Source organism: Opisthocomus hoazin, chromosome 8, assembly GCF_030867145.1.
Source record: "Opisthocomus hoazin isolate bOpiHoa1 chromosome 8, bOpiHoa1.hap1, whole genome shotgun sequence".
NCBI lineage: Eukaryota > Metazoa > Chordata > Aves > Opisthocomiformes > Opisthocomidae > Opisthocomus > Opisthocomus hoazin.
The window spans coordinates 73,840,000-73,863,390 of record NC_134421.1 but is presented as its reverse complement, the minus strand read 5'-3'; the positions used below and the strand labels follow the sequence as shown (position 1 = coordinate 73,863,390).

The window sequence follows — 23,391 nt, the reverse complement described above, 5'->3', positions numbered from 1 at the left end:
CAACCCCATGATGCCCACCATGGACTCCCAACCCCATGGAGCCTATCATGGTCTCCTAACTCCATGGTGCCCACCATGGTCTCCCAACCCCGTGGTGCCCACCACAACCCCAACTCTCTGCCCTGTGGTGCCCACCATGGTCTCCCAAACCCATGGAGCCTATCATGGTGTCCCACCCCCAAGGACCCCCATCATGGTCTTCCCCAACCCTATGGAGCCTATCATGGTCTCCCAACTCCATGGTACCCACCAAGGTCTCCCAACACCATGGTGCCCACCACGCTCTCCCAACCCCATGGAACCTATCATGGTCTCCCAACTCCATGGTACCCACCAAGGTCTCCCAACACCATGGTGCCCACCACGCTCTCCCAACCCCATGGAACCTATCATGGTCTCCCAACTCCATGGAATCCATCATGGTCTCCCAACACCATGGTGCCCACCATGGTCTCCCAACCCCATGGAGCTGATCATGCTCTCCCAACCCCACGGAACCTATCATGGTCTCCCAACTCCATGGAACCCATCATGGTCTCCCAACCCCATGGTGCCCACCACAGCCCCAACTCTCTGCCCCATGGTGCCCACCATGCTCTCCCAACCCCATGGAGCCTATCATGCCCTCCCAACCCCATGGAGCCCACCATGGTCTCTCAACCCTTGGTGCCCACCACAGCCGCACCTCCCCTGCCCCGCCGCGCCCCTCCCCCACCCACCAGCAGGCGGAAGGGGCTGTTGGGGACGTGCTCGCCCCCGAAGCGGATGGTGATGAGGTACTGGCCGGGCTCGGGGGCGGTGTAGAAGATGTCGAAGGTCCCGTCGTGGTTCTCCACCACGTCCACGTCCAGCTCGGCCCCGTCGGGGCTCGACACCTTGCAGGTCACCTTGCCCTGCCCGGCTGCCTTGGCGTCCACCGTGATCACCGTCTGCTCCCCGATCCGGATGGTGGGGCCCAGGCAGGCACCTGTGGGGCGGGATGGGGGTCACGGTCACGGGGACCCCCCCAGCGCCCCCCGCCCAGCCCCACAGCGGCCCACCCCGGCGCCACTTACCGGGTCCGTGGCCCCCAATGGAGACTGCAAAGAGAGAGCGGGGAGAAGGGCGTGAGATGGGGGGAGGGGGCGGGGTGGGGGGCGCCGGGGGGCCGGGGGGCCTGTGCTGCACTGGGGGGGGTCTCGCTCAGCCCCACTGCGCTGGGGGGCAGGGGTTATGGGGCTGGGGGTGGGGGCAGCCGTAGGGTGGCAGGGGTGCCTGGGGTGGGACGGGATGCTGTGGGGCAGGAGGGGGATGCTGTAGGGCAGGAAGGAGATGCCGTGGGGCAGGATGGGGACGCTGTGGGGCAGGACAGGGATTCTGTGGGGCAGGAGAGGGATGCGGTGGGGCAGCACAGGGATGCTGTGGGGCAGGAAGAGGATGCCGTGGGGAAGGATGGAGATGCTGTGGGGCAGGATGGGGATACTGTGGGGCAGGACAGGGATTCTGTGGGGCAGGAGAGGGATGCTGTGGGGCAGGAAGGGGATGCCGTGGGGCAGGATGGGGATGCCATGGGGCAGGACAGGGATGCTGTGGGGCAGGACAGGGATTCTGTGGGGCAGGAGAGGGATGCTGTGGGGCAGGAAGGGGATGCCGTGGGACAGGATGGGGATGCTGTGGGGCAGTACAGGGATTCTGTGGGGCAGGAGAGGGATGCTGTGGGGCAGCACAGGGATGCTGTGGGGCAGGAAGAGGATGCCGTGGGGAAGGATGGAGATGCTGTGGGGCAGGATGGGGATACTGTGGGGCAGGACAGGGATTCTGTGGGGCAGGAGAGGGATGCTGTGGGGCAGGAAGGGGATGCCGTGGGGCAGGATGGGGATGCTGTGGGGCAGGAGAGGGATGCTGTGGGGCAGGAAGGGGATGCCGTGGGGCAGGATGGGGATGCCATGGGGCAGGACAGGGATGCTGTGGGGCAGGAGAGGGATGCTGTGGGGCAGGAAGGGGATGCCGTGGGACAGGATGGGGATGCTGTGGGGCAGGAGAGGGATGCTGTGGGGCAGGAAGGGGATGCCGTGGGACAGGATGGGGATGCTGTGGGGCAGTACAGGGATTCTGTGGGGCAGGAGAGGGATGCTGTGGGGCAGCACAGGGAAGCCGTGGGGCAGCGTGGGGCAGGATGAGGAAGCTGTGGGGTGGTGGGGGCTGCTGTGGGGTAGATGGAGATGCTGTGGGGCAGGAGAGGGATGCCACAGGGTGGAAGGAGGCAGCACAGAGATGCCGTGGGGCAGCAGGGGGAAGCCGTGGGGCAGTGTGGGGCAGCTGGGATTGCCGTGGGGCAGATGGAGATGCTGTGGGGCAGCACGGGGATGCCGCAGGGCAGCACAGAGATGCCATGGGGCAGCACAGGGAAGCCATGGGGCAGCAGGGGAAGCCATGGGGCAGGATGAGGAAGCCATGGGGCAGCGGGGGGGGGGGGGGGGGGCCGCCGTGGGGCAGGGCCCACCTGTGACCAGGCACTTGCTGGCGTCGCCGGCGGGCACGGCGAGGGCGCGGAAGGGCGAGGCGGGGATCTCGTCGCCGCCGTACTTGACGGTGATGGTGTAGCGCCCGGGCAGGTCGGGGACGTACGACACCGTGTAGGTCCCGTCGCCGTTGTCACCGATGGCTGCCTTCTTCGGCTGCCCCTCAGGGTCCTGCCGGCACCCCCCTGGCTCAGCCCCACGGCGGCCTCAGCTCCCCATGGCACCGCTGCTGCGTGGGGGGCTCAGCTCCCCACTGCGTGGGTGCCTCACATGGGGCTCAGCTCCCCGTGAAACGGCTGCCAGGTCTACCCATGGGGATCAGCCTCAATGGCGTGGGTGCTAGGGCTACTTATGGGGCTCAGCCCCCCATGTCATGGGTGCTACATGTGGGGTTCAACTCCCCATGGCATGGGTGCTATGTGTGGGGTTCAGTTCCCCATGGCGTGAGTGCTACATGTGGGGCTCAGCACCCCATGGTGTGGGTGCCTCACGTGGGGCTCAGCTCCCTGTGAAATGGCTGCCAGGTCTACCCATGGGGCTCAGCCTCAATGGCGTGGGTGCTTGGGCTACTTATGGGGCCCAGCACCCCATGGCATGACTGCCAGGGCTACCTATGGGGCTCAGCTCCCCATGGCACGGGTTCCACTTGGGGGGCTCAGCTCCCCATGGCGGGGGTGCCTCACGTGGGGCTCAGCTCCCTGTGAAACGGCTGCCAGGTCTACCCATGGGGATCAGCCTCAATGGCATGGGTGCTAGGGCTACTTATGGGGCTCAGCACCCCATGGTGTGGGTGCCAGGGCTACCTATGGGTCTCAGCCCCAAAGGCATGAGTGCCAGGTCTACTTATGGGTCTCAGCCCTCAATGTCAGGAGTGCCAGGTCTACCCATGGGTCTTCACTCCCAATGTCAGGGGTGCCAGGGCTACTTATGGGTCTCAGCTCCAATGTCAGGAGTGCCAGGTCTACCTATGGGTCTCACCCCCCATGGCATGAGTGCCAGGGCTACTTATGGGTCTCAGCACCCTATGGTGTGGGTGCCAGGTCTACCCATGGGTCTTCACCCTCAATGTCAGAGGTGCCAACGTCTACCCATGGCTCTCAACCCCCAGTGGCATGGGTGCCAGGTCTACCTATGGGTCTCAGCACCCCACGGTGTGGGGGTTGGGGCTACTTATGGGTCTCAACCCCAATGGCATGAGTTCCAGGTCTACTTATGGGTCTCAGCCCCAAAGGCATGGGTGCCAGGTCTACCTATGGGTCTCAGCACCCCATGGTGTGGGTGCTGGGGCTACCTGTGGGTCTCAGCCCTCAATGTCAGGGGTGCCAGGTCTACCCATGGGTGTCAACCCCCAACAGCATGGGTGCCAGGTCTACCTATGGGTCCCAGCCACCCCATGCCATGGGTTCCACGACCCCACCCGGGTCTCAGCACCCCATGGGGCGCGTGCCACCTCACCCCACATCCACCCCCCCCCAGACCACCCCCACGCCCCACGGCACGCGCACAAGCGCACCCCACGCTTGCCGAGCACCCCACCCCCCAGCCTCCCGTCCCCTCCCGGGCTGACCCCCTGCCCCACGCCCCGCCCCACAGCGCCGGCCCCCCACCAGGATCTGGACGGTGAGCAGCCCCTCGCCGGCGTCGCGGGCATCGATGGTGAACTCGACGGGGAGGCTGGCGGGGATGCCGGCGGCGCTCAGCCCCGGCCCGCTGGCTCGCACCTTGCTGGCATCGTGCGCCGGCAGCGCCTTGATCTTGAAGGGGCTGTGGGGGTGGGACACGGGGGTCACACCCCACGCCATGGTGGGGTGCGCTCCCCCCCCTCCTGCGACACATGGGTGCTGGGTCCCACCTGCGCGGCACCTCCTGCTCGGCGTAGGTGACGGCGGCGGTGTAGGGCCCCTCGCTGGCCGGGGTGTAGCTGACCTGGTGGGTGCCGTCGCCGTTGTCACGCACCTCCAGCGGCTCCGGCAGGCCTGTGGGGCAGGGTCGGCAGCGTGTGGGGCACAGTGACCCATGGGGTAGAGCATCCCGTGGGGCAGAGCATCCCATGGGGTAGAAGAGCATCCCATGGGGTAGAGGATCCCGTGGGGCAGGGAGACCCATGGAGCAGGGTCACCCACAGGGTAGAGCATCCCATGGGGTAGAGCATCATGTGGGGCAGAGTGACCATGGGGTAGAGCATCCCGTGGGGCAGAGCATCCCATGGGGTAGAAGAGCATCCCATGGGGTAGAGGATCCCGTGGGGCAGGGAGACCCATGGAGCAGGGTCACCCACAGGGCAGAGCATCCCATGGGGTAGAGCATCATGTGGGGCAGAGTGACCATGGGGTAGAGCATCCCGTGGGGCAGAGCATCCCATGGGGTAGAAGAGCACCCCATGGGGTAGAGCATCCCGTGGGGCAGGGCAAGTCATGGAGTAGACAATCATGTGGGGGTCATCCATGGGGTCGAGCATCCCATGGGTTAGAGCATCATGTGGGGCAGAGTCACTCGTGGGGCAGTGACCCATGGGGCAGAGCATCCCATGGGGCAGAGCATCCCATGGGGTAGAGCATCCCATGGGACAGGGCAAGCCATGGAGTGGAGCATCTTGCAGGACAGGGTCATCCATGGGGTCGAGCATCCCATGGGGTAGAGCATCATATGGGGCAGGGTCATCCATGGGGTAGAACATCATGTGGGGCAGAGTGACCCATTGGGTAGAGCATCCCATGGGGTAAAGGATCATGTGGGGCAGGGCATCCATGGGGCAGGGCAACCCCCGGGGCAGCTTGTCCCTGGGCAGGGCACCCCATGGAGGAGCACACCACATGGAGGAGGACATCCCATGGAAGAGGATGTCCCATGGAGGATGTGTCCCACAGAGGGGCACAGCCCACGGAGGAGGACACTCCACAAAGGAGGTGTCCCACGGAGGCGCACACCCCATGGAGGACACCCCACAGAGGAGGACACCCCATGGAGGAGGACATCTCACAGAGAAGGACACCCCATGGAGAAGCACACCCCATGAAGGAGGACACTCCATGGAGAACACCCCATGGAGGAGCACACCCCACAAAGGAGGTGTCCCACGGAGGAGCACACCCCATGGAGGAGCACACCCCATGGAGGAGAACGTCCCATGGAGGAGGACATCCCACAGAGGAGGACACCCCACAGAGGAGGACACCCCATGGAGGAGGACGTCCCATGGAGGAGGACAACCCACAGAGAAGGACACCCCATGGAGAAGCATACCCATGAAGGACACCCCATAGAGGACTCCCCATGGAGAACACCCCATGGAGAACACCCCATGGAGGAGGCCACCCCACAAGACAGGGCCCCCCTACCCCCATGCCCCCCTCTCCATCGCGTGTCCCCACCTACCGGAGGGTCCCAGCAGCGTCACCTGGAGGGGCGCCCTCCCCGCGGCGCTGCAGTCCACCGTGAAGCTCTGGGGCAGCCGGGCCCTGACGCTGGGGCCCAGCCCCGGCCCCGAACACTTCACCTTGCTGGGGTCCACCACGTCCTTCACCGGGACACGGAAGGGGCTCCCTGCGGCAGCGGGGGTGGGGTCAGCGTGGGCAGGGGGTCAACGTGGGCATGGGATTGGGATGGCCATGAGGTCAATGTGGGTGTGGGGTCAATGTGGCCATGAGGTCAACGTGGGTATGGGGTAAATGTGGGTATGGGGTCAACGCGGCCGTGGGGTCAACCTGGGTATGGGGTCAACGTGGGCACAGGGTCAGCATGGCCATGGAGTCAACATGGGCATGGGGACAACATGGCCATGGCGTCAGGATGGCCATGAGGTCAACGTGGGTATGGGGTCAACGTGGACATGGGGTCAGCTTGGTCGTGGGGTCAACATGGGCATGGGGTCAACATGGCCATGGGATCAGCATGGCCGTGGGGTCAATGTGGGCACGGGGTCAACGTGGCCATGGGCACAGCATTGGGTCACTATGGGCATGGGGTCAACAAGGACTTGGGGTCAGCATGGCCATGGGGTCAGCGTGGCTGTGGGGTCAACGTGGACACAGGGACAGCATGGCCATGGGGTCAATGTGTCCCTGGGGTCAACGTGGCCATGGGCACAGGGACAGCAGGAGCACGGGCACAGTGTGGGATCAACCTGCCCATGGGGTCAACGTGGGCACAGGCATAGCATGGGGTCAACAAGGACATGGGGGTCAACATAGGCATGGGGTCAATGTATCCATGGGGTCAGCACGGGCGTGGGGTCAATGTGGGCATGGGGTCAACACGGGCATGAGGTCGACATGGGCACAGGGTCAACGTGACCATGGGGTCAACGTGACCATGGGGTCAACGTATCTATGGGGTCAGCATGGGCGTGGGGTCAACATGGGCATGGGGTCAATGTGGGCACGGGGTCAACATGACCATGGGGTCAACATAACCATGGAGTCAACACGTGCATGAGGTCAAGGTGACCTTGGGGTCAATGTGACCATGGGGTCAACCCGGGCGTGGGGTCAGCATGGCCATGGTGCCACCAAGGCCACGGCCATGGGGCCAGCACAGCCACGGGGTCGGGCATGGGACCAGCACGCCCACCCCCAGCCGCCAGCACCCAGGAAGCCCCCTCTGACCCACAGCCCCCCCGGGGGGGGTCCTGCACACCCCCCGAGCCCCCCAGCCCCCCAGCTCACCAGGGATGGGGTGGCCCCCGAAGGTGATGTTGACGTCGTAGTCACCAGGCGTGAAGGGGACGTACTCCACCGTGCAGCTCCCGTCCTTGTTGTCCTTGCAGGACATCTTGGCCTCGGAGGGACCCTCGATGGCCAGGCCCAGCCCCCCGGTGCCCGCGCCCCTGGGGACACGGTGTCAGGGACGCTGCGGGGTGGCCTGGCTTTGGGGGGGGGGGGGGGTGGCACGTCCACGGTGGGTGCCCGAGGGGGACACATCCATGGTGGAGTCATAGGAGGTGTCACCTCCATGGCAAGGGGATGGAGATGCCAGGTTGGTGGCAACGGGATGGAGATGCCACCTCTATGGCAGGTAGATGGAGGTGTCACCTCCACAGCAGTGGGGTGGAGGTGCCACGTTGGTGGCATGAGGTTAGAGGTGCCACCTCCATGGCAGTGGGATGGAAGTGCCACGTTGGTGGCAAGTGGATGGAGATGCCACCTCCATGGCAAGGGGATGGAGATGCCACCTCCATGGTAGGGAGATGGAGGTGCCACGTTGGTAGCATGAGGCTAGAGGTGCCACCTCCATGGCAAGGGGATGGAGATGCCACCTCTGAGGGAAGGGAATGGAGGTGTCACTTGGGCGGCAGGGGCTGGAGGTGCCACGCTGGTGGCAATGGAATGGCAGTGCCACATCTATGGCAGGAGAACACGACTGCCATGGTGGCAGCAGATGGGCGGAGGTGCCACCTCCGTGGCAGGGGATGGAGGTGGCGGGTGATGGCATGGGACAGTGGTGGCACCTCCATGGCAGGGACTGGCTGTGCCACGTCCAATGGAAGAGGATGGAGGTGGCACCTCTATGGAAGGGGCTGGAGGTTCTGAGTTGGTGGCATGGGATGGAGGTGCCATGTCCAATGGAAGAGGATGGAGGTGGTATCTCCACGGCAGGGGATGGAGCTAGTGGGTTGGTAGCATGGGACAGAGGTGGCACCTCCATGGCAGGGACTGGACATGACATGTCCAATGGAAGAGGATGGAGGTGGCACCTCCATGGAAGGGGATGGAGGTTCTGGGCTGGTGACAGGGGCAGGAGATGGCACCTCCATAGCAGGGGACTTGAGATGCTGTATCCAATGGAAGAGGATGGAGGCGGCACCTCCATGGAAGGGGCTGGACGTTGCGGATTGGTGGCATGGGATGGAGGTTCCACGTCCAATGGAAGAGGACAGAGGTGGCACCTCCATGGAAGGGGCTGGAGGTGGTGGGTATGTGGCGGGGGTGGGAGATGGCACCTCCATGGCATGGGATGGAGGTTCTGGGTTGCTGGCAGGGGATGGAGGTGCCACGTCCAATGGAAGAGGATGGAGGTGGCACCTCCACAGAAGGGGATGGAAGTTCTGGGTTGGTGGCGTGGGCTGGCGGTGGTCGGGGGTCCGGTGCCCACCTGGTCTCCACGGTAAAGCGGTTGGCCTTGCCGACGAGGCCGCTCTCCAGGCCGGGCCCGTGCGCCCGCACGCGGCTGGGGTCACAGCCCTCGGCCACCCCCACGCGGAAGGGGCTCTTGGGGACGGCCACCTCGTCGTAGGTCACCTCCACCCGGTGCATGCCTGGGGAGGCGGGGACACGCTGTCAGCGGGGGGGGGGCTCAAGGGGGTTTGGGGGTCCCCGGTTGGGGTTTGGGGGTCCCTGGTTGGGGTCTGGGGGGTCTCAAGGGGTTTGGGAGTCCATGGTTGGGGTTTCAGGAGGACCTCGGGGGGTTTGGGCGGCCATGGTTGGGTTTTGGGGGGGGGGGCTCAGGGAGTTTGGGGGTCCATGGTTGGGTTTTAGGCAGAGGCTGAGGATCCATGGCTGGGTTTTGGGGGTCTCAAGGGGCTTGGGAGTCCATGGTTGGGGTTTCAGGAGGACCTCAGGGGGTTTGGGCGTCCATGGTTGGGGTTTGGGTGGTCTCAAGGGGTTTGGGGGTCCCTGGTTGGGGTTTCTGGAGGTCTCAGGGGGTTTGGGGGCCCATGGATGGGCTTTGGGGGGAGGTTGGGGGTCCCTGGTTGGGTTTTGGGGGTCTCAGGGGGTTTTGGGGTCCATGGTTGGGCTTTGGGGGAGTCTCAGGGGGTTTGGGGGTTCTCAAGGGGCTTGGGGGTCCTTGGTTGGGGTTTCAGGAGGTCTCAGGCGGTTTGGGGGTCCCTGGTGGGGTTTTGGGAGGTTTCCTTGGGTTTTGGGGTCTATGGTTGGGTTTTGGGGGATCTCAAGGGCTTTGGGGGACCCTGGCTGGGGATGTCGGTGTCCTGGCAGGGTGTGGGTGTCCCCGGGGGGGTGTGGGTGTCCCTGGGGGTTCTAGGGGTCCCTGGTTGGCTGTGGGGGTCCCCAGGGGTGTTGGTGTCCAGGGGTGGGTCTGGGGGTCCTTGGGGGGGTCTGGGGGTCCTGGGGGGTCGCGGGGGTCCCTCACCTTCCTCGTAGGGGGTGTAGTCCACGCGGTAGGTGCCATCGCCGTGGTCGGTGACGCGGGTGTCGGTGAGGGCGCCCGAGGGGTTCAGCACCCGCGCCCTCACGTGGGGTCCCCCCGTCTGCGTCAGCGCCCGGGCGTCCACCGTGAAGTCGGTGCCCACCTCCCGCAGCACCCCTGCGCCATGGGACCCTCAGCCGGCGCCCGCGCGGGGGGCCTGACCCACCACCCCCGGACCACCCGCCGAGGGGCTCTGCACCCCCAGGTGGGACCCGGGGGGAGGATGGGCCCGTGGGGAGAAGGTGCCCAGGGATGGGGTGGGATGGGGAGATGTCCATAGCGAGAAGGTCCCAGGGATGGGGTGGGATGGGATGGGGAGGAGATGTCCATGGAGAGGAGATGTCCATGGGGAGAAGGGGCCCAGGGATGGGGTGGGATGGGGAGGAGATGTCCATGGGGGTGCCCGTGGGGAGAAGGTGCCCAGGGAGGGGGTGGGATGGGGAGGAGATGTCCATGGGGAGGAGATGTCCATGGGGGTGTCCATGGGGAGGAGGGGCCCATGGGTAGAAGGTGTCCAGGGATGGGGTGGGATGAGGAGGAGAGGTCCATGGGGAGGAGATGTCCATGGGGAGGAGGGGCCCAGAGATGGGATGGGATGGGATGGGATGGGGAGGAGATGTCCATGGGGAGGAGGGGCCCAGAGATGGGATGGGATGAGGAGGAGATGTCCATGGGGAGGAGATGTCCATGGGGCTGTCCATGGGGAGGAGGGGCCCATGGGTAGAAGGTGTCCAGGGATGGGGTGGGATGGGATGAGGAGGAGAGGTCCATGGGGAGGAGATGTCCATGGAGAGGAGATGCCCAGGGACTGGGTGGGGTGGGTTGGGGAGGAGATGACCGTGGGGAGGAGAGGTCCATGGGGAGGAGATGTCCACAGGGGTGTCCATGGAGAGGTGGGGCCCATGGGGAGAAGGTGCCCAGGGATGGCATGGGATGGGGAGAAGATGACTGTGGGGAGGAGATGCCCAGGGATGGGGTGGGATGGGGAGGAGAGGACCAAGGGGAGGAGATGTCCGTGGGGAAGAGATGTCCAGGGAGACAAGGGGCCCACGGAGAGAAGGTGCCCATGGGAAGGAGATGCCCACGGGGAAGGGATGCCCTTGGGATTGACCATGGGAAGGAGATGCCCATGGTGGTGCCCATGGGGATGGGATGCCCACAGGGATGGGATGTCCATAGTGGTGTCCAAGAGAAGGAGATGCCCATGGGGATGGGGTGCCCACGGGGAGAAGGTGCTGATGGTGAAAAGATGCTCATGGTGGTGCCCACAGGGAGGAGATACCCAAAGGGATGGGATGTCCAAGAGGATGGGATGCCCATGGTGGTCTCCACGGAAAGGAGATGACCATGGGGAGGAGATGCCCATGGTGGCCTCCATGGGAAGGAGATGCCCATGGGGATGGGATGCCTACAGGGAGGACATGCCCATGGGGAGGAGATACCCATGGTAGCCTCCATGGGCAGGAGATGCCTATGGGGACGGGATGCCCATGGGGAGGAAGTGTCCATGAGGAGGAGATGCCCATGGTGACCTCCATTGGAAGGAGAAGCCCATGAAGAGGAGATGTCTGCAGGGATGGGATGCCCACAGAGATGGGAAGCCCTTGGGGAGGAGGCCTCCATGAGGAGGAGATGCCCACAGGGATGGGATGCCCCAGAGGAGGAGATACCCACGGGGAGGAGGTGCCCATGGTAGCCTCCATGGGGAGGAGATGGCCACGGGGATGGGATGCCCATGGGGATGGGATGCCCATGGTGGTCTCCATAGGAAGGAGATGCCCATGAGGAGGAGATGCCCACAGGGATAGGATGCTCATGGTGGCCTCCACTGGGAGGAGATGCCCATGGGGATGAGATGCTCATGTGAAGTAGGTGACCAAAAGGAGGAGATGCCCATGGGGAGGAGGTGCCCATAGGGATGGGATGCTCTTGGGGATAACCATGGGAAGGAGGTCCCCATTGGAAGTCTCCATGGGGAGGAGATGCCCATGGTGGTCTCCATGGGAAGGAGATGCCCATGAGGATGAGATGCCCATAGGGGTGGGATGCCCATGGAGATGGGATGCCCATTGTGTTGTCCATGGGAAGGAGATGACCATGGGGATGGGATGCCCATGGTGGCCTTCATGAGGAAGAGGTGCCTACAGGGATGGCATGCCCATGGGGAGGAGATGCCCATATGGAGGATATGCCCATGGTGATGGGATACCCATGGGGAGGAGATGCCCATGGTGGCCTCTATGAGAAGGAGATGCCCAAGGGGAGGAGATGCCCATGGGGATGGGATGCCCTTAGGGATAACCATGGGAAAGAGGTGCCCATTGGTAGTCTCCATGGGGAGGAGATGCCCATGGTGGTTTCTATGGGAAGGAGGTGCCCATGGGGATGAGATGCCCATGGTGGCCTCCATGGGGAGTAGATGCCCACAGGGATGGGACGCCCAAGAGGAGATGCCCATGGGGAGGAGGTGCCCGTGGTGGCCTCCATTGGAAGGAGACACCCATGAGGAGATGCCTGCAGGGATGGGATACCCATGGGGATGGGAAGCCCCTGGGGAGGAGGTGCCTGTGGTGGCCTCCATGAGGATGAGATGCCCATAGGGATGGGATGCCCATGGTGGTCTCCAGGGGAAGGAGGTGCCCATGGGGAGGAGATGCCCATGGTGGCCTTCATGAGGAAGAGGTGCCCACAGGGATGGCATGCCCATGGGGAGGAGATGCCCACGGGGATGGGATGCCCATGGTGGCCTCTATGGGAAGGAGGTGCCCAAGAGGAGGAGATGCCCATGGGCATGGAATGCCCTTGGGGATAACCATGGGAAAGAGGTGCCCGTTGGTAGTCTCCGTGGGGAGGAGAATCCCATGGTGGCCTCTATGGGAAGACGCCGCCCATGGGGATGAGATGCCCACAGGGACGGGATGCCCATGGGGATGGGATGCTCTTGGGGATACCCATGGGGAGGAGATGGCCATGGTGGTCTCTATAGGAAGGAGGTGCCCATGGGGAGGAGATGCCCATGGGGAGGAGATGCCCATGGTGGCCTCCATGGGGAGGAGATGCCCATGGTGGTCTAGATGGGAAGGAGATGCCCATGGGGAGGAGTTGCCCACAGGGATGGGATGCCCATGGGGAGGAGATGCCCATGGTGGTCTAGACGGGAAGGAGATGCCCATGGGGAGGAGTTGCCCACAGGGATGGGATGCCCAAGAGTAGGAGAGGCCCACACGGATGGGATGCCCATGGGGAGGAAATGCCCATGGTGGCCTCCATGGGGAGGAGATGCCCATGGTGGTCTAGATGGGAAGGAGATGCCCATGGGGAGGAGGTGCCCACAGTGATGGGATGCCCATGGGGAGAAGATGCCCATGGTGGTCTCTATAGGAAGGAGGTGCCCATGGGGAGCAGACGCCCATGGTGGCCTCCATGGGGAGGAGATGCCCATGGGGAGGAGTTTCCCCCAGGGATGGGATGCCCATGGTAAGGAGATGCCCATAGGGATGGGATGCCCATGGGGAGGAGATGCCCATGGTGGTCTACATGGGAAGGAGATGCCCACATGGAGGAGACGCCCACAGGGATGGGATGCCCATGGGGAGGAGATGCCCATGGTGGTCTCTATAGGAAGGAGGTGCCCATGGGGAGCAGATGCCCATGGTAGCCTCCATGGGGAGGAGATGCCCATGGGGAGGATTTTCCCCCAGGGATGGGATGCCCATGGGGAGGAGATGCCCATGGTGGTCTCTATAGGAAGGAGGTGCCCATGGGGAGCAGACGCCCATGGTGGCCTCTATGGGGAGGAGATGCCCATGGGGAGGAGGTGCCCACAGGGATGGGATGCCCATGGTAAGGAGATGCCCATAGGGATGGGATGCCCATGGGGAGGAGATGCCCATGGTGGTCTACATGGGGAGGAGATGCCCATGGGGAGGAGGTGCTCACAGGGATGGGATGCCCATGGTAAGGAGATGCCCATGGTGGTTTCTATAGGAAGGAGGTGCCCATGGGGAGCAGACGCCCATGGTGGCCTCCATGGGGAGGAGATGCCCATGGGGAGGAGGTGCTCACAGGGATGGGATGCCTATGGGGAGGAGATGCCCATGGTGGTTTCTATAGGAAGGAGGTGCCCATGGGGAGCAGACGCCCATGGTAGCCTCCATGGGGAGGAGATGCCCATGGGGAGGAGGTGCCCACAGGGATGGGATGCCTATGGGGAGGAGATGCCCATGGTGGTTTCTATAGGAAGGAGGTACCCATGGGGAGCAGACGCCCATGGTGGCCTCCATGGGGAGGAGATGCCCATGGGGAGGAGGTGCCCACAGGGATCGGATGCCCATGGTAAGGAGATGCCCATGGTGGTTTCTATAGGAAGGAGGTGCCCATGGGGAGCAGACGCCCATGGTGGCCTCCATGGGGAGGAGATGCCCATGGGGAGGAGGTGCCCACAGGGATGGGATGCCCATGGTAAGGAGATGCCCATAGGGATGGGATGCCCATGGGGAGGAGATGCCCATGGTGGTCTACATGGGAAGGAGATGCCCACATGGAGGAGACGCCCACAGGGATGGGATGCCCATGGGGAGGAGATGCCCATGGTGGTCTCTATAGGAAGGAGGTGCCCATGGGGAGCAGATGCCCATGGTAGCCTCCATGGGGAGGAGATGCCCATGGGGAGGAGTTTCCCCCAGGGATGGGATGCCCATGGGGAGGAGATGCCCATGGTGGTCTCTATAGGAAGGAGGTACCCATGGGGAGCAGACGCCCATGGTGGCCTCCATGGGGAGGAGATGCCCATGGGGAGGAGGTGCCCACAGGGATGGGATGCCCATGGTAAGGAGATGCCCATGGTGGTTTCTATAGGAAGGAGGTGCCCATGGGGAGCAGACGCCCATGGTGGCCTCCATGGGGAGGAGATGCCCATGGGGAGGAGGTGCCCACAGGGATGGGATGCCCATGGTAAGGAGATGCCCATAGGGATGGGATGCCCATGGGAAGGAGATGCCCATGGTGGTCTACATGGGAAGGAGATGCCCACATGGAGGAGACGCCCACGGTGATGGGACACCCATGATGTGTAGACACCCCCGGGTGCCCCCCGCAGCTCTCACCTCGCGGCTCCACGCCCTTCCCGTAGACCTTGACCCCGGAGGTGTCAACGGCGGGATCGACCACCACGCGGAGCGGGAACTTGGGGACGGGCCGCCCGCCGTAGTTGACGGTGACGCTGTAGGCGCCGGGCCGCGCCGGCGTGTAGGTGATGGCGTAGGTCCCATCACCCTTGTCCCGGATGACCACCTCCGCCTTGACCCCCGCCTCCGAGATGATCTCGATGGTCAGCTCGGCCTCGCCCGCCTCCGAGCAGTCCACGGTGAAGGTGGCCACCTCGCCCGCGCGGCCGCGCTCCAAGCCGGGCCCGGTGGCCGTCACCTTCTCGGGGTCGAAGGCTGGGACCACCTTGGCCAGGAAGGGGCTGCCGGGGACGTGGGCGCCGGCGAAGAGGACGTTGATGGCGTAGTCGCCCGCCTCGGTGGCCAGGTAGGAGACGGAGCAGGAGCCATCGCCCTGGTCCTGGCACTCGATCTTGGCCTCGCCGGGACCCTCCACCGTCAGCCCCAGCCCCCCGGGGCCGGCGCCCGCCGTGGCGATGGTGAAGGGGGCCGGGACCCCCACGCGGCCCCCCGACAGCCCCGGCCCGAAGGCGCGCACCTGGGGGGGGAGGGGAGGGTGAGTGTGCAAGGGGGGGGGGGCACCGCGGGGAGTGAGTGTGCGAGGGGGGGGGGCATGGGGAGAGCGAGGGGCGTGGGGGTGGGGGTGAGCGGGCGAGGGGGGCGTGGAAATGAGAGTGCGAGGGGGGCACAGCACGGTGAGTGTGCAAGGGATGGGTGTGCCACAGTGAGCGTGCAAGGGATGGGCACAGCACGGTGAGTGTGCAAGGGATGGGTGTGCCACAATGAGCGTGCAAGGGATGGGCACAGCACGGTGAGTGTGCAAGGGTGGGCACAGCACGGTGAGTGTGCAAGACAGGTATGTGTCACACTGAGTGTGCAAGGGTGAGCACAGCACGGTGAGTGTGCAAGACAGGGGTGTGTCACACTGAGTGTGCAAGAGGGGCACAGCACGGTGAGTGTGCAAGGGATGGGTGTGCCACAGTGAGCGTGCAAGGGATGGACACAGCACGGTGAGTGTGCAAGGGTGGGCACAGCACGGTGAGTGTGCAAGACAGGTATGTGTCACACTGAGTGTGCAAGGGTGAGCACATCACGGTGAGTGTGCAAGACAGGGGTGTGTCACACTGAGTGTGCAAGAGGGGCACACCATGATGAGTGTGCAAGGCATGGGTGTGCCACACTGAGTGTGCAAGAGGGGCACACCATGATGAGTGTGCAAGGGGGGACAGCATGGGCTGTTTGCAAGGGGGGGCATGCTGGTAATGAGTGTGCAAGGGATGGGCACAGCACGGTGAGTGTGCAAGACAAGGACATGCTGGTGTTGAGCATGTGAAGGGGGGCACCATGCAGTGAGTGTGCAAGGGGGGCACCACGGTGAGTGAGCGTGCAAGAGACAGGCATGCATCACTCCCCTTTGCACACTTAACCCCCCTTGCACATATGTATGACCCCCCTTGCACAAGTTGACCCCCGTTGCACACGCATATGCCCCCTTGCACACACGCGTGTCTTCCCTCGCACATGCATGACCCCCCTTGCACATGCATTTCTCTTGCACACACCCCCTTTGCACACACGTGTGCCCCCTGCACACGTGTCACCCCTTGCACGCGCGTGCCCCCTTGCACACTCACCCCCCCTCGCACATCACCCCCCTCGCACAGGTGAGTCTCCCCTCGCACACTCGTACCCCCCTTGCACACACATTCCCCCCCTTTGCACACGCACATCCCACCCCGTTGCACATACGTGTGTCCCCTTGCACACTCACCCCCCTCGCACATCACCCCTCCTCGCAGAGGCGTCTCCCCTCGCACACTCATACCCCCCTCGCACACACACCCCGTTTGAACACACGTGTCCCCCTGTTGCACACGCGTGTGCCCCCTTGCACACTCACTCCCCCCTCGCACATCACCCCCCCTCGCAGAGGCGAGTCTCCCCTCGCACACTCATACCCCCCTTGCACACCCCCCCTTTGCACACACGTGCCCCCCCTGTTGCACACGCACGTGCCCCCTTGCACACTCACCACCCCCTTTGCATGTCACCCCCCCCGGAAGAGGCGAGTCTCCCCTCGCACACTCGTACCCCCCTTGCACACACATTCCCCCCCCTTTGCACACACGTGCCCCCCCCGTTGCACACGCGTGTGCCCCCTTGCACACTCACCACCCCCTTTGCATGTCACCCCCCCCGGAAGAGGCGAGTCTCCCCTCGCACACTCGTACCCCCCTTGCACACACATTCCCCCCCTTTGCACACACGTGCCCCCCCCGTTGCACACGCGCGTGCCCCCCTCTCGCACGCCCACCTTGCTGGGGTCGGGGGGCGGCAGGGCCTGGACGGGGAAGGGGCTCCCGGGCAGGGGGTGGCCGTCGTAGGTGACCTCGACGCCGTAGGGCCCCTCCTCGGGGGGGGTGAAGGCGGCGGGGCGGGGGCCGCCGCCGGGGGGGGGGGGGCCCCAGGGCGCAGGGCACCCCCCGGCCCGAGGGACCCCGCACCCGCACCTCCAGCCGGCCCTGGCCCCCCGCGCCCCCCGCGTCCACCCCGAACTCCTGCGGCCGCCCCACCTCCGCCTCTGGGGGGGGAGCACGGGGAGGGGGGGTCGGGGGGGGGCAGGGGCACCCCCGAGGGGGGGAACCCCACCCCCACGGCCCCCCCAGGGTGCCCTCCCTCCACACCCAAGGATGGGGGTCCCACAGCCCCCCCCCCCCCAGCATCCCCCCCCCCCAAAGATGGGGTCCCACAGCCCCCCGGGGTGCCCCCCCCCCAGTCCCAAGGGCCCCCCTGGGTGCCCCCACCCCAAAGATGGGGGTCCCAGTGCCCCCTCCCCACTTCCATGGGGTCCCACAGCCCCCTCAGAGTCTCCCCCCCCGCCCAAGGGGTCCCACAGCCCCCCCCCAGGCTCCCCCCACCCCAATTATAGGGGTCCCACAGCCCCCCAAGGTGCCCCCACCCCAATTATAGGGGTTCCACTGCCCCCCCCCCCACCCAAGGGGTCCCACAGCCCCCCCCCCGGCTCCCCCCACCCCAATTATAGGGGTCCCACAGCCCCCTCAGGGTGCCCCCACCCCAATGATAGGGGTCCCACAGCCCCCCAGGGTGCCCCCCCCATGCCCAATGGGTCCCACAGCCCCCCCCAGGCTCCCCCCACCCCAATTATAGCGGTCCTACTGCCCCCCCTTCACACCCATGGGGTCCCACAGCCCCCCCAGGGCCCCCCCACCCCAAAGACAGGGGTCCCATTGCCCCCCCCCCACACCCATGGGGTCCCACAGCCCCCCCAGGGCCCCCCCACCCCAAAGACAGGGGTCCCATTGCCCCCCCCACACACCCATGGGGTCCCACAGCCCCCCCAGGCCCCCCCACCCCAATGATAGGGGTCCCACAGCCCCCCAGGGTGCCCCCCCCCATGCCCAATGGGTCCCACAGCCCCCCCCGGCTCCCCCCCGCCCCCCCCAAGGGGTCCCGGTGCCCCCCCCCCCGGAGCCCCCCCACTCACTGCTGTTGAGCCCCGTCACCTTGACCTTGCCCAGCTGCAGGGGGGGGGCGACGGTGACGGGGAAGGGGCTGCGGGGGATGGGGTCCCCCCCGTAGGTGACCACCACGGCCAGGGGACCCTGCGGGGGGGGGGGGGGCGTCAGGGGGGGGCGGGGGGGAGCCCCCCCAAACCCACCCACGGGGGAGGGGGGGGGGCACACATGGGGCTGGGGGGGGGCACAAAGTGCCCGGGGGGTCCTGAGGGATTGGGGGGGGTCCTGGGGGGGGTGTCCGGGGGTTTGGGGGTCCCAGGGAGTCCCCGAGGAGAGTGGGGGTCCCGAGGGGGTTGGGGGTCCCTGTGGGGGTCCCGGGGGGGGTTCCGGTGAGGGTGGGGGTCACAGGGGTCTGGGGGTCCCGGGGGTCCTGGGGGAGTTGGAGGTCCTGGGGGGGGGGTCCCGGGGGGGGTCCCTGTGGGGGTTTGGGGGTCCCGGGGGGTGCCTGTGGAGGTTGGGGGTCCCGGAGGGGTCCTGGGGGGGTTCTCGGGGGGTCCTGGGGGTTCCGGGGTGGGTGAGGGTCCCTGAGGGGGTCCCGAGGGGGGGTCTGGGGGTTTGGGGGTCCCTGGAGGTTGGGGGTCCTGGGGGAGGTCCCTTTGGGGGTTGGGGGTCCCGGGTTGTCCGAGGGGGGTTCTGGGGAGGGTGGGGGATCCCTGTGTGGGTCCTGGGGAGTCCGGGGGTAGGTTGGGGGTCCCGGAGGGAGTCCCGGGGGGTCCAGGGGGGCCTTGTGGGGGTCCCGGGGGGTTTTGGGGGGGTTGAGGGTCCCGGGGGGGGTTCCAGGGGCTCCCTGTAGGGGGCTGGGGTCCCGTGGGTTTTGGAGGGATTGGGGGTCCTGGGGGGTGCCTGTGGGGTTGGGGGTCCCGGAGGGGTTCCAGGGGGACCCTGGGGGGGCTGGGGGTCCCAGGGGGGTTTTGGCAGGGTTGGGGGTCCCGGGGGGGTCCTGGGGGGTCCCGGGGGGGGGTCGCGGGGGGGGGGTCTGGGGGGTTTGAGGGTCCCAGGGGGTTGGGGGTCCTGGGTTGTCCGGGGGGGTTTTGGGGGGGTTGGGGGGTGCCGGGGTGGGTGGGGGTCCCGGGGGGGGTCTGGGGGGTTTGGGGGTCCCGGGAGGTTGGGGGTCTGGGGGGAGGTCCCTTTGGGGGTTGTGGGTCCCTGGGGAGGCCCGGGGGGGGGTTTTGGGGGGGTTGGGGGTCCTGGGGTGGGTGGGGGTCCCGGGGGGGGTCTGGGGGGTTTGGGGGTCCCGGGAGGTTGGGGGTCTGGGGGGAGGTCCCTTTGGGGGTTGTGGGTCCCTGGGGAGGCCCGGGGGGGGGTTTTGGGGGGGTTGGGGGTCCTGGGGTGGGTGGGGGTCCCGGGGGGGGGGTCCTGGGGGTTTGGGGGTCCCGGGAGGTTGGGGGTCTGGGGGGAGGTACCTTTGGGGGTTGGGGGTCCCTGGGGAGGCCCGGGGGGGGGTTTTGGGGGGGTTGGGGGTCCCGGGGTGGGTGGGGGTCCCGGGGGGGGGGGTCCGGGGGGTTTGGGGGTCCCAGGAGGTTGGGGGTCTGGGGGGAGGTCCCTTTGGGGGTTGGGGGTCCCTGGGGAGGCCCGGGGGGGGGTTTTGGGGGGGGTTGGGGGTCCCGGGGTGGGGGGGGGGTCCCAGGGGGGGCCCCGGGGGGGTCCCGGGGGGGGGTCCCCACCTCCTGCAGGGGGCAGTACTTGACGGTGTGCGAGTAGTCGTGGTTGTCGATCACCTCGAAGTCGCGGACGGCGGGGCCGGGCCCGGGACCCCCGAAGCGGACCCCCAGGGGCGCCTTCCCCGCCCCCTTGGTCTGCACCCTGAAGTGGGTGGGCTGCCCCACCTCCACCCCTGCGCGGGGGGGCACGGACCCGCCGTCACCCACAGCCCCCCGGCGCCCAGCCCCAGCCCCATAGCACCCAGACCCACAGCACCCGCCGTGACCCACAGCAACCCACGGCACCCAGACCCACGGCACCCACAGCCCCCCGGCACCCAGACCCACGGCACCCACAGCCCCACAGCACCCAGCCCCAGCCCCATAGCACCCAGACCCACGGCACCCACAGCCCCACAGCACCCAGACTCAGCCCCATAGCACCCAGACCCATGGCACCCACCACGACCGACACCACCCAGACCAACACCACCCAGACCCACCGTCACCCACAGCCCCACAGCACCCAGACCCACCACAACCCATGGCACCCAGACCCAGCCCCATAGCACCCAGACCTACGGCACCCACAGCCCCATAGCACCCAGACCCACAGCACCCAGACCCACCATCACCCACAGCCCCATAGCACCCAGACCCACAGCACCCACCGCCACCCACACCACCCTGACCCACGGCACCCAGACCCATGGCACCCACGGCACCCAAAACACCCACAGCCCCAGCCCCATGGCACCCAGACCCACAGTGACCCACAGCCTCACAGCACCCACAGCAACCCACAGCACCCATCCCTACAGCACCCACAGCCCCTGCCCCACAGCACCCAGGGTCTCTGCCCCACAGCACCCAGCCCCACCAACACCCACACACTCAGCCCCACAGCACCCAGGGTCTCTGCCCCACAGAAACCAAAGCTCCTGCCCCACAGCACCCACAGCCCCACAGCACCCTGGGGTCTCTGCCCCACCAACCCCCAACCCCACCAACCCCCCCAGCACCCAGCCTCACAGCACCCAAAGCCCCTTCCCCACAGCCCCGAGTCCCACAGCCCCCAGGGTCCCTGCCCCACAACCCCTGCCCCACACCACCCCGGCCCCTCACCGGTCCGGCTGAGCCCGGGCCCCTCGGCCTTGACCTTGCTGGCGTCGTGGGACGGGTCCACCTTGATGCGGAAGGGGCTGCTGGGGATCTCCTGGGGAGAGACGGTGCGGTGACGTCATGATGACGTCATGATGATGCCATGATGACGTCATGATGACACGCGGTGACACGGCCGTGACGCCATGACGATGCCATGATAATGCCATGACGACATGGTGGTGACGTCATGATGACACCATTATGACATCATGTGATGCCATGAGGACACCATGATGACATCATGACAATGCCATGGTGATGACATGATGATGACATGATGATGTCATGACAACACCATGACATCATCATGATGACGCCATGATGATGCCATGATGACGTGGTGGTGATGCTATGATGACGCCATGACAATGCCATGACAATGCCATAATAACCCGGTGGTGACACCATGAAGACGCCATGAAGACGCCATGATGACACCATGACGACGCCATGACGACGCCATGACGACGTGGTGGTGACGCCATGACGATGCCATGACAATGCCATGATGACACCATGACGACACCATGATGACGCGGTGGTGACACCATGAAGACACCATGAAGACACCATGAAGACACCAAGAAGACGCCATGACGACATGGTGGTGACACCAGGAAGACGCCATGAAGACGCCATGACGACGCCATGACGACGCCATGATGACGCCATGACGACGCCATGGTGACACCATGAAGACGCCATGAAGACGCCATGACGACATGTTGGTGACACCATGAAGACGCCATGAAGACGCCATGACGACATGGTGGTGACGCCATGAAGACGCCATGAAGACGCCATGAAGACGCCATGATGACACCATGACGACGCCATGACGACGCCATGACGACATGTTGGTGACACCATGAAGACGCCATGAAGACGCCATGATGGCACGGTGGTGACACCATGAAGACGCCATGAAGACGCCATGACGACATGGTGGTGACGCCATGAAGACGCCATGAAGACGCCATGAAGACGCCATGATGACACGACGAAGACGCCATGAAGACGCAGTGGTGACACCATGAAGACGCCATGAAGATGCGGTGGTGACACCATGAAGACGCCATGAAGACGCCATGACGACATGGTGGTGACGCCATGAAGACGCCATGAAGACGCCATGATGACACGACGAAGACGCCATGAAGACGCAGTGGTGACACCATGAAGACGCCATGAAGATGCGGTGGTGATGCCATGAAGACGCCATGAAGACGCCATGAAGACGCCATGAAGACGCCATGATGACACGATGAAGACGCCATGAAGACGCGGTGGTGTCACCATGAAGACGCCACGAAGACGCCATGAAGATGCCATGACGACGCGGTGGTGACGCAGCCCCCCAGCCCCACGTGAGCCCGGCGCCGTGGGGCGGCCCCCCGGTACCTGGTTGGCGAAGAGCACCATGATGGTGTAGAGCCCGGCGCCCGGCGGCGTGTACTTGACCGTGAAGGTGTCGTTGTCGTTCTTGATGATGTCGAAGTCGATGTCGGCCTCCAGCGGCCCCACCACGCCCGGGGCGCACTTGATCCCGATGCTGACGTCACCTGCAGGGGGGGGGGGCGGGGAGAGGGGGGTCCCCACCGTCAGCACCTCTGGGGCTGGCACTGAGGGGCGGGGTGGGAGCGGGGACGCGAGGTGGTGATGGACCAGGAGCAGAGGTGATGATGGACCAAGGGTGATGGATCAGAGGTGATGGACCAGGAGCAGGACCAGGGATGATAGACCAGGACCAGGGGAAGGACCAGGGATGATGGACCAGGAGCAGGGGAAGGACCAGGGATGATGGACCAGGACCAGAGATGATGATGGACCGGGGATGATGGACCAGGACCAGCAGAAGGACCAGGACCAGGAGAAGGACCAGGGGTGATGGACCAGGGGTGATGATGGACCAGGGAATGCAGGAGCAGGGATGATGGATCAGAGGAGATGGACCAGGACCAGGACTGAGGGTGATGGACCAGGACCAAGACCAGGGGTGATGGACTGGGGGTGATGGACTAGGACCAGGAGAAGGACGAGGGTGATGGACCAGGACCAGGGGTGATGATGGACCAGGGATGCAGGAGCAGGAATGATGGATCAGAGGTGATGGACCAGGACCAGGGGTGATGGACCAGGGATGATGGACCAGAACCAGGGGAAGGACCAGGGATGATGGACCAAGGATGATGGACCAGGACCAAGGATGATGATGGACCACGACCAGCGGTGGTGGACCACG

At 65.5% G+C, this 23,391-nt stretch overlaps 1 protein-coding gene across 1 annotated transcript in view; it reads right to left on the bottom strand.

The window, feature by feature from the left end:
- The window catches only part of FLNC (filamin C), a 73,401-nt gene that overhangs the window by 29,984 nt on the left and 20,026 nt on the right, over window positions 1-23,391 (bottom strand). Inside the window, 16 exon segments of the mRNA XM_075429569.1 lie at window positions 720-967; window positions 1,056-1,079; window positions 2,483-2,672; window positions 4,109-4,265; window positions 4,354-4,477; window positions 5,877-6,044; window positions 7,166-7,326; window positions 8,592-8,754; window positions 9,588-9,761; window positions 14,750-15,347; window positions 17,124-17,273; window positions 17,275-17,390; window positions 18,315-18,432; window positions 20,010-20,179; window positions 21,111-21,201; window positions 22,551-22,711. Of these exon segments, the coding sequence (XP_075285684.1) occupies window positions 720-967; window positions 1,056-1,079; window positions 2,483-2,672; window positions 4,109-4,265; window positions 4,354-4,477; window positions 5,877-6,044; window positions 7,166-7,326; window positions 8,592-8,754; window positions 9,588-9,761; window positions 14,750-15,347; window positions 17,124-17,273; window positions 17,275-17,390; window positions 18,315-18,432; window positions 20,010-20,179; window positions 21,111-21,201; window positions 22,551-22,711 (2,813 nt within the window).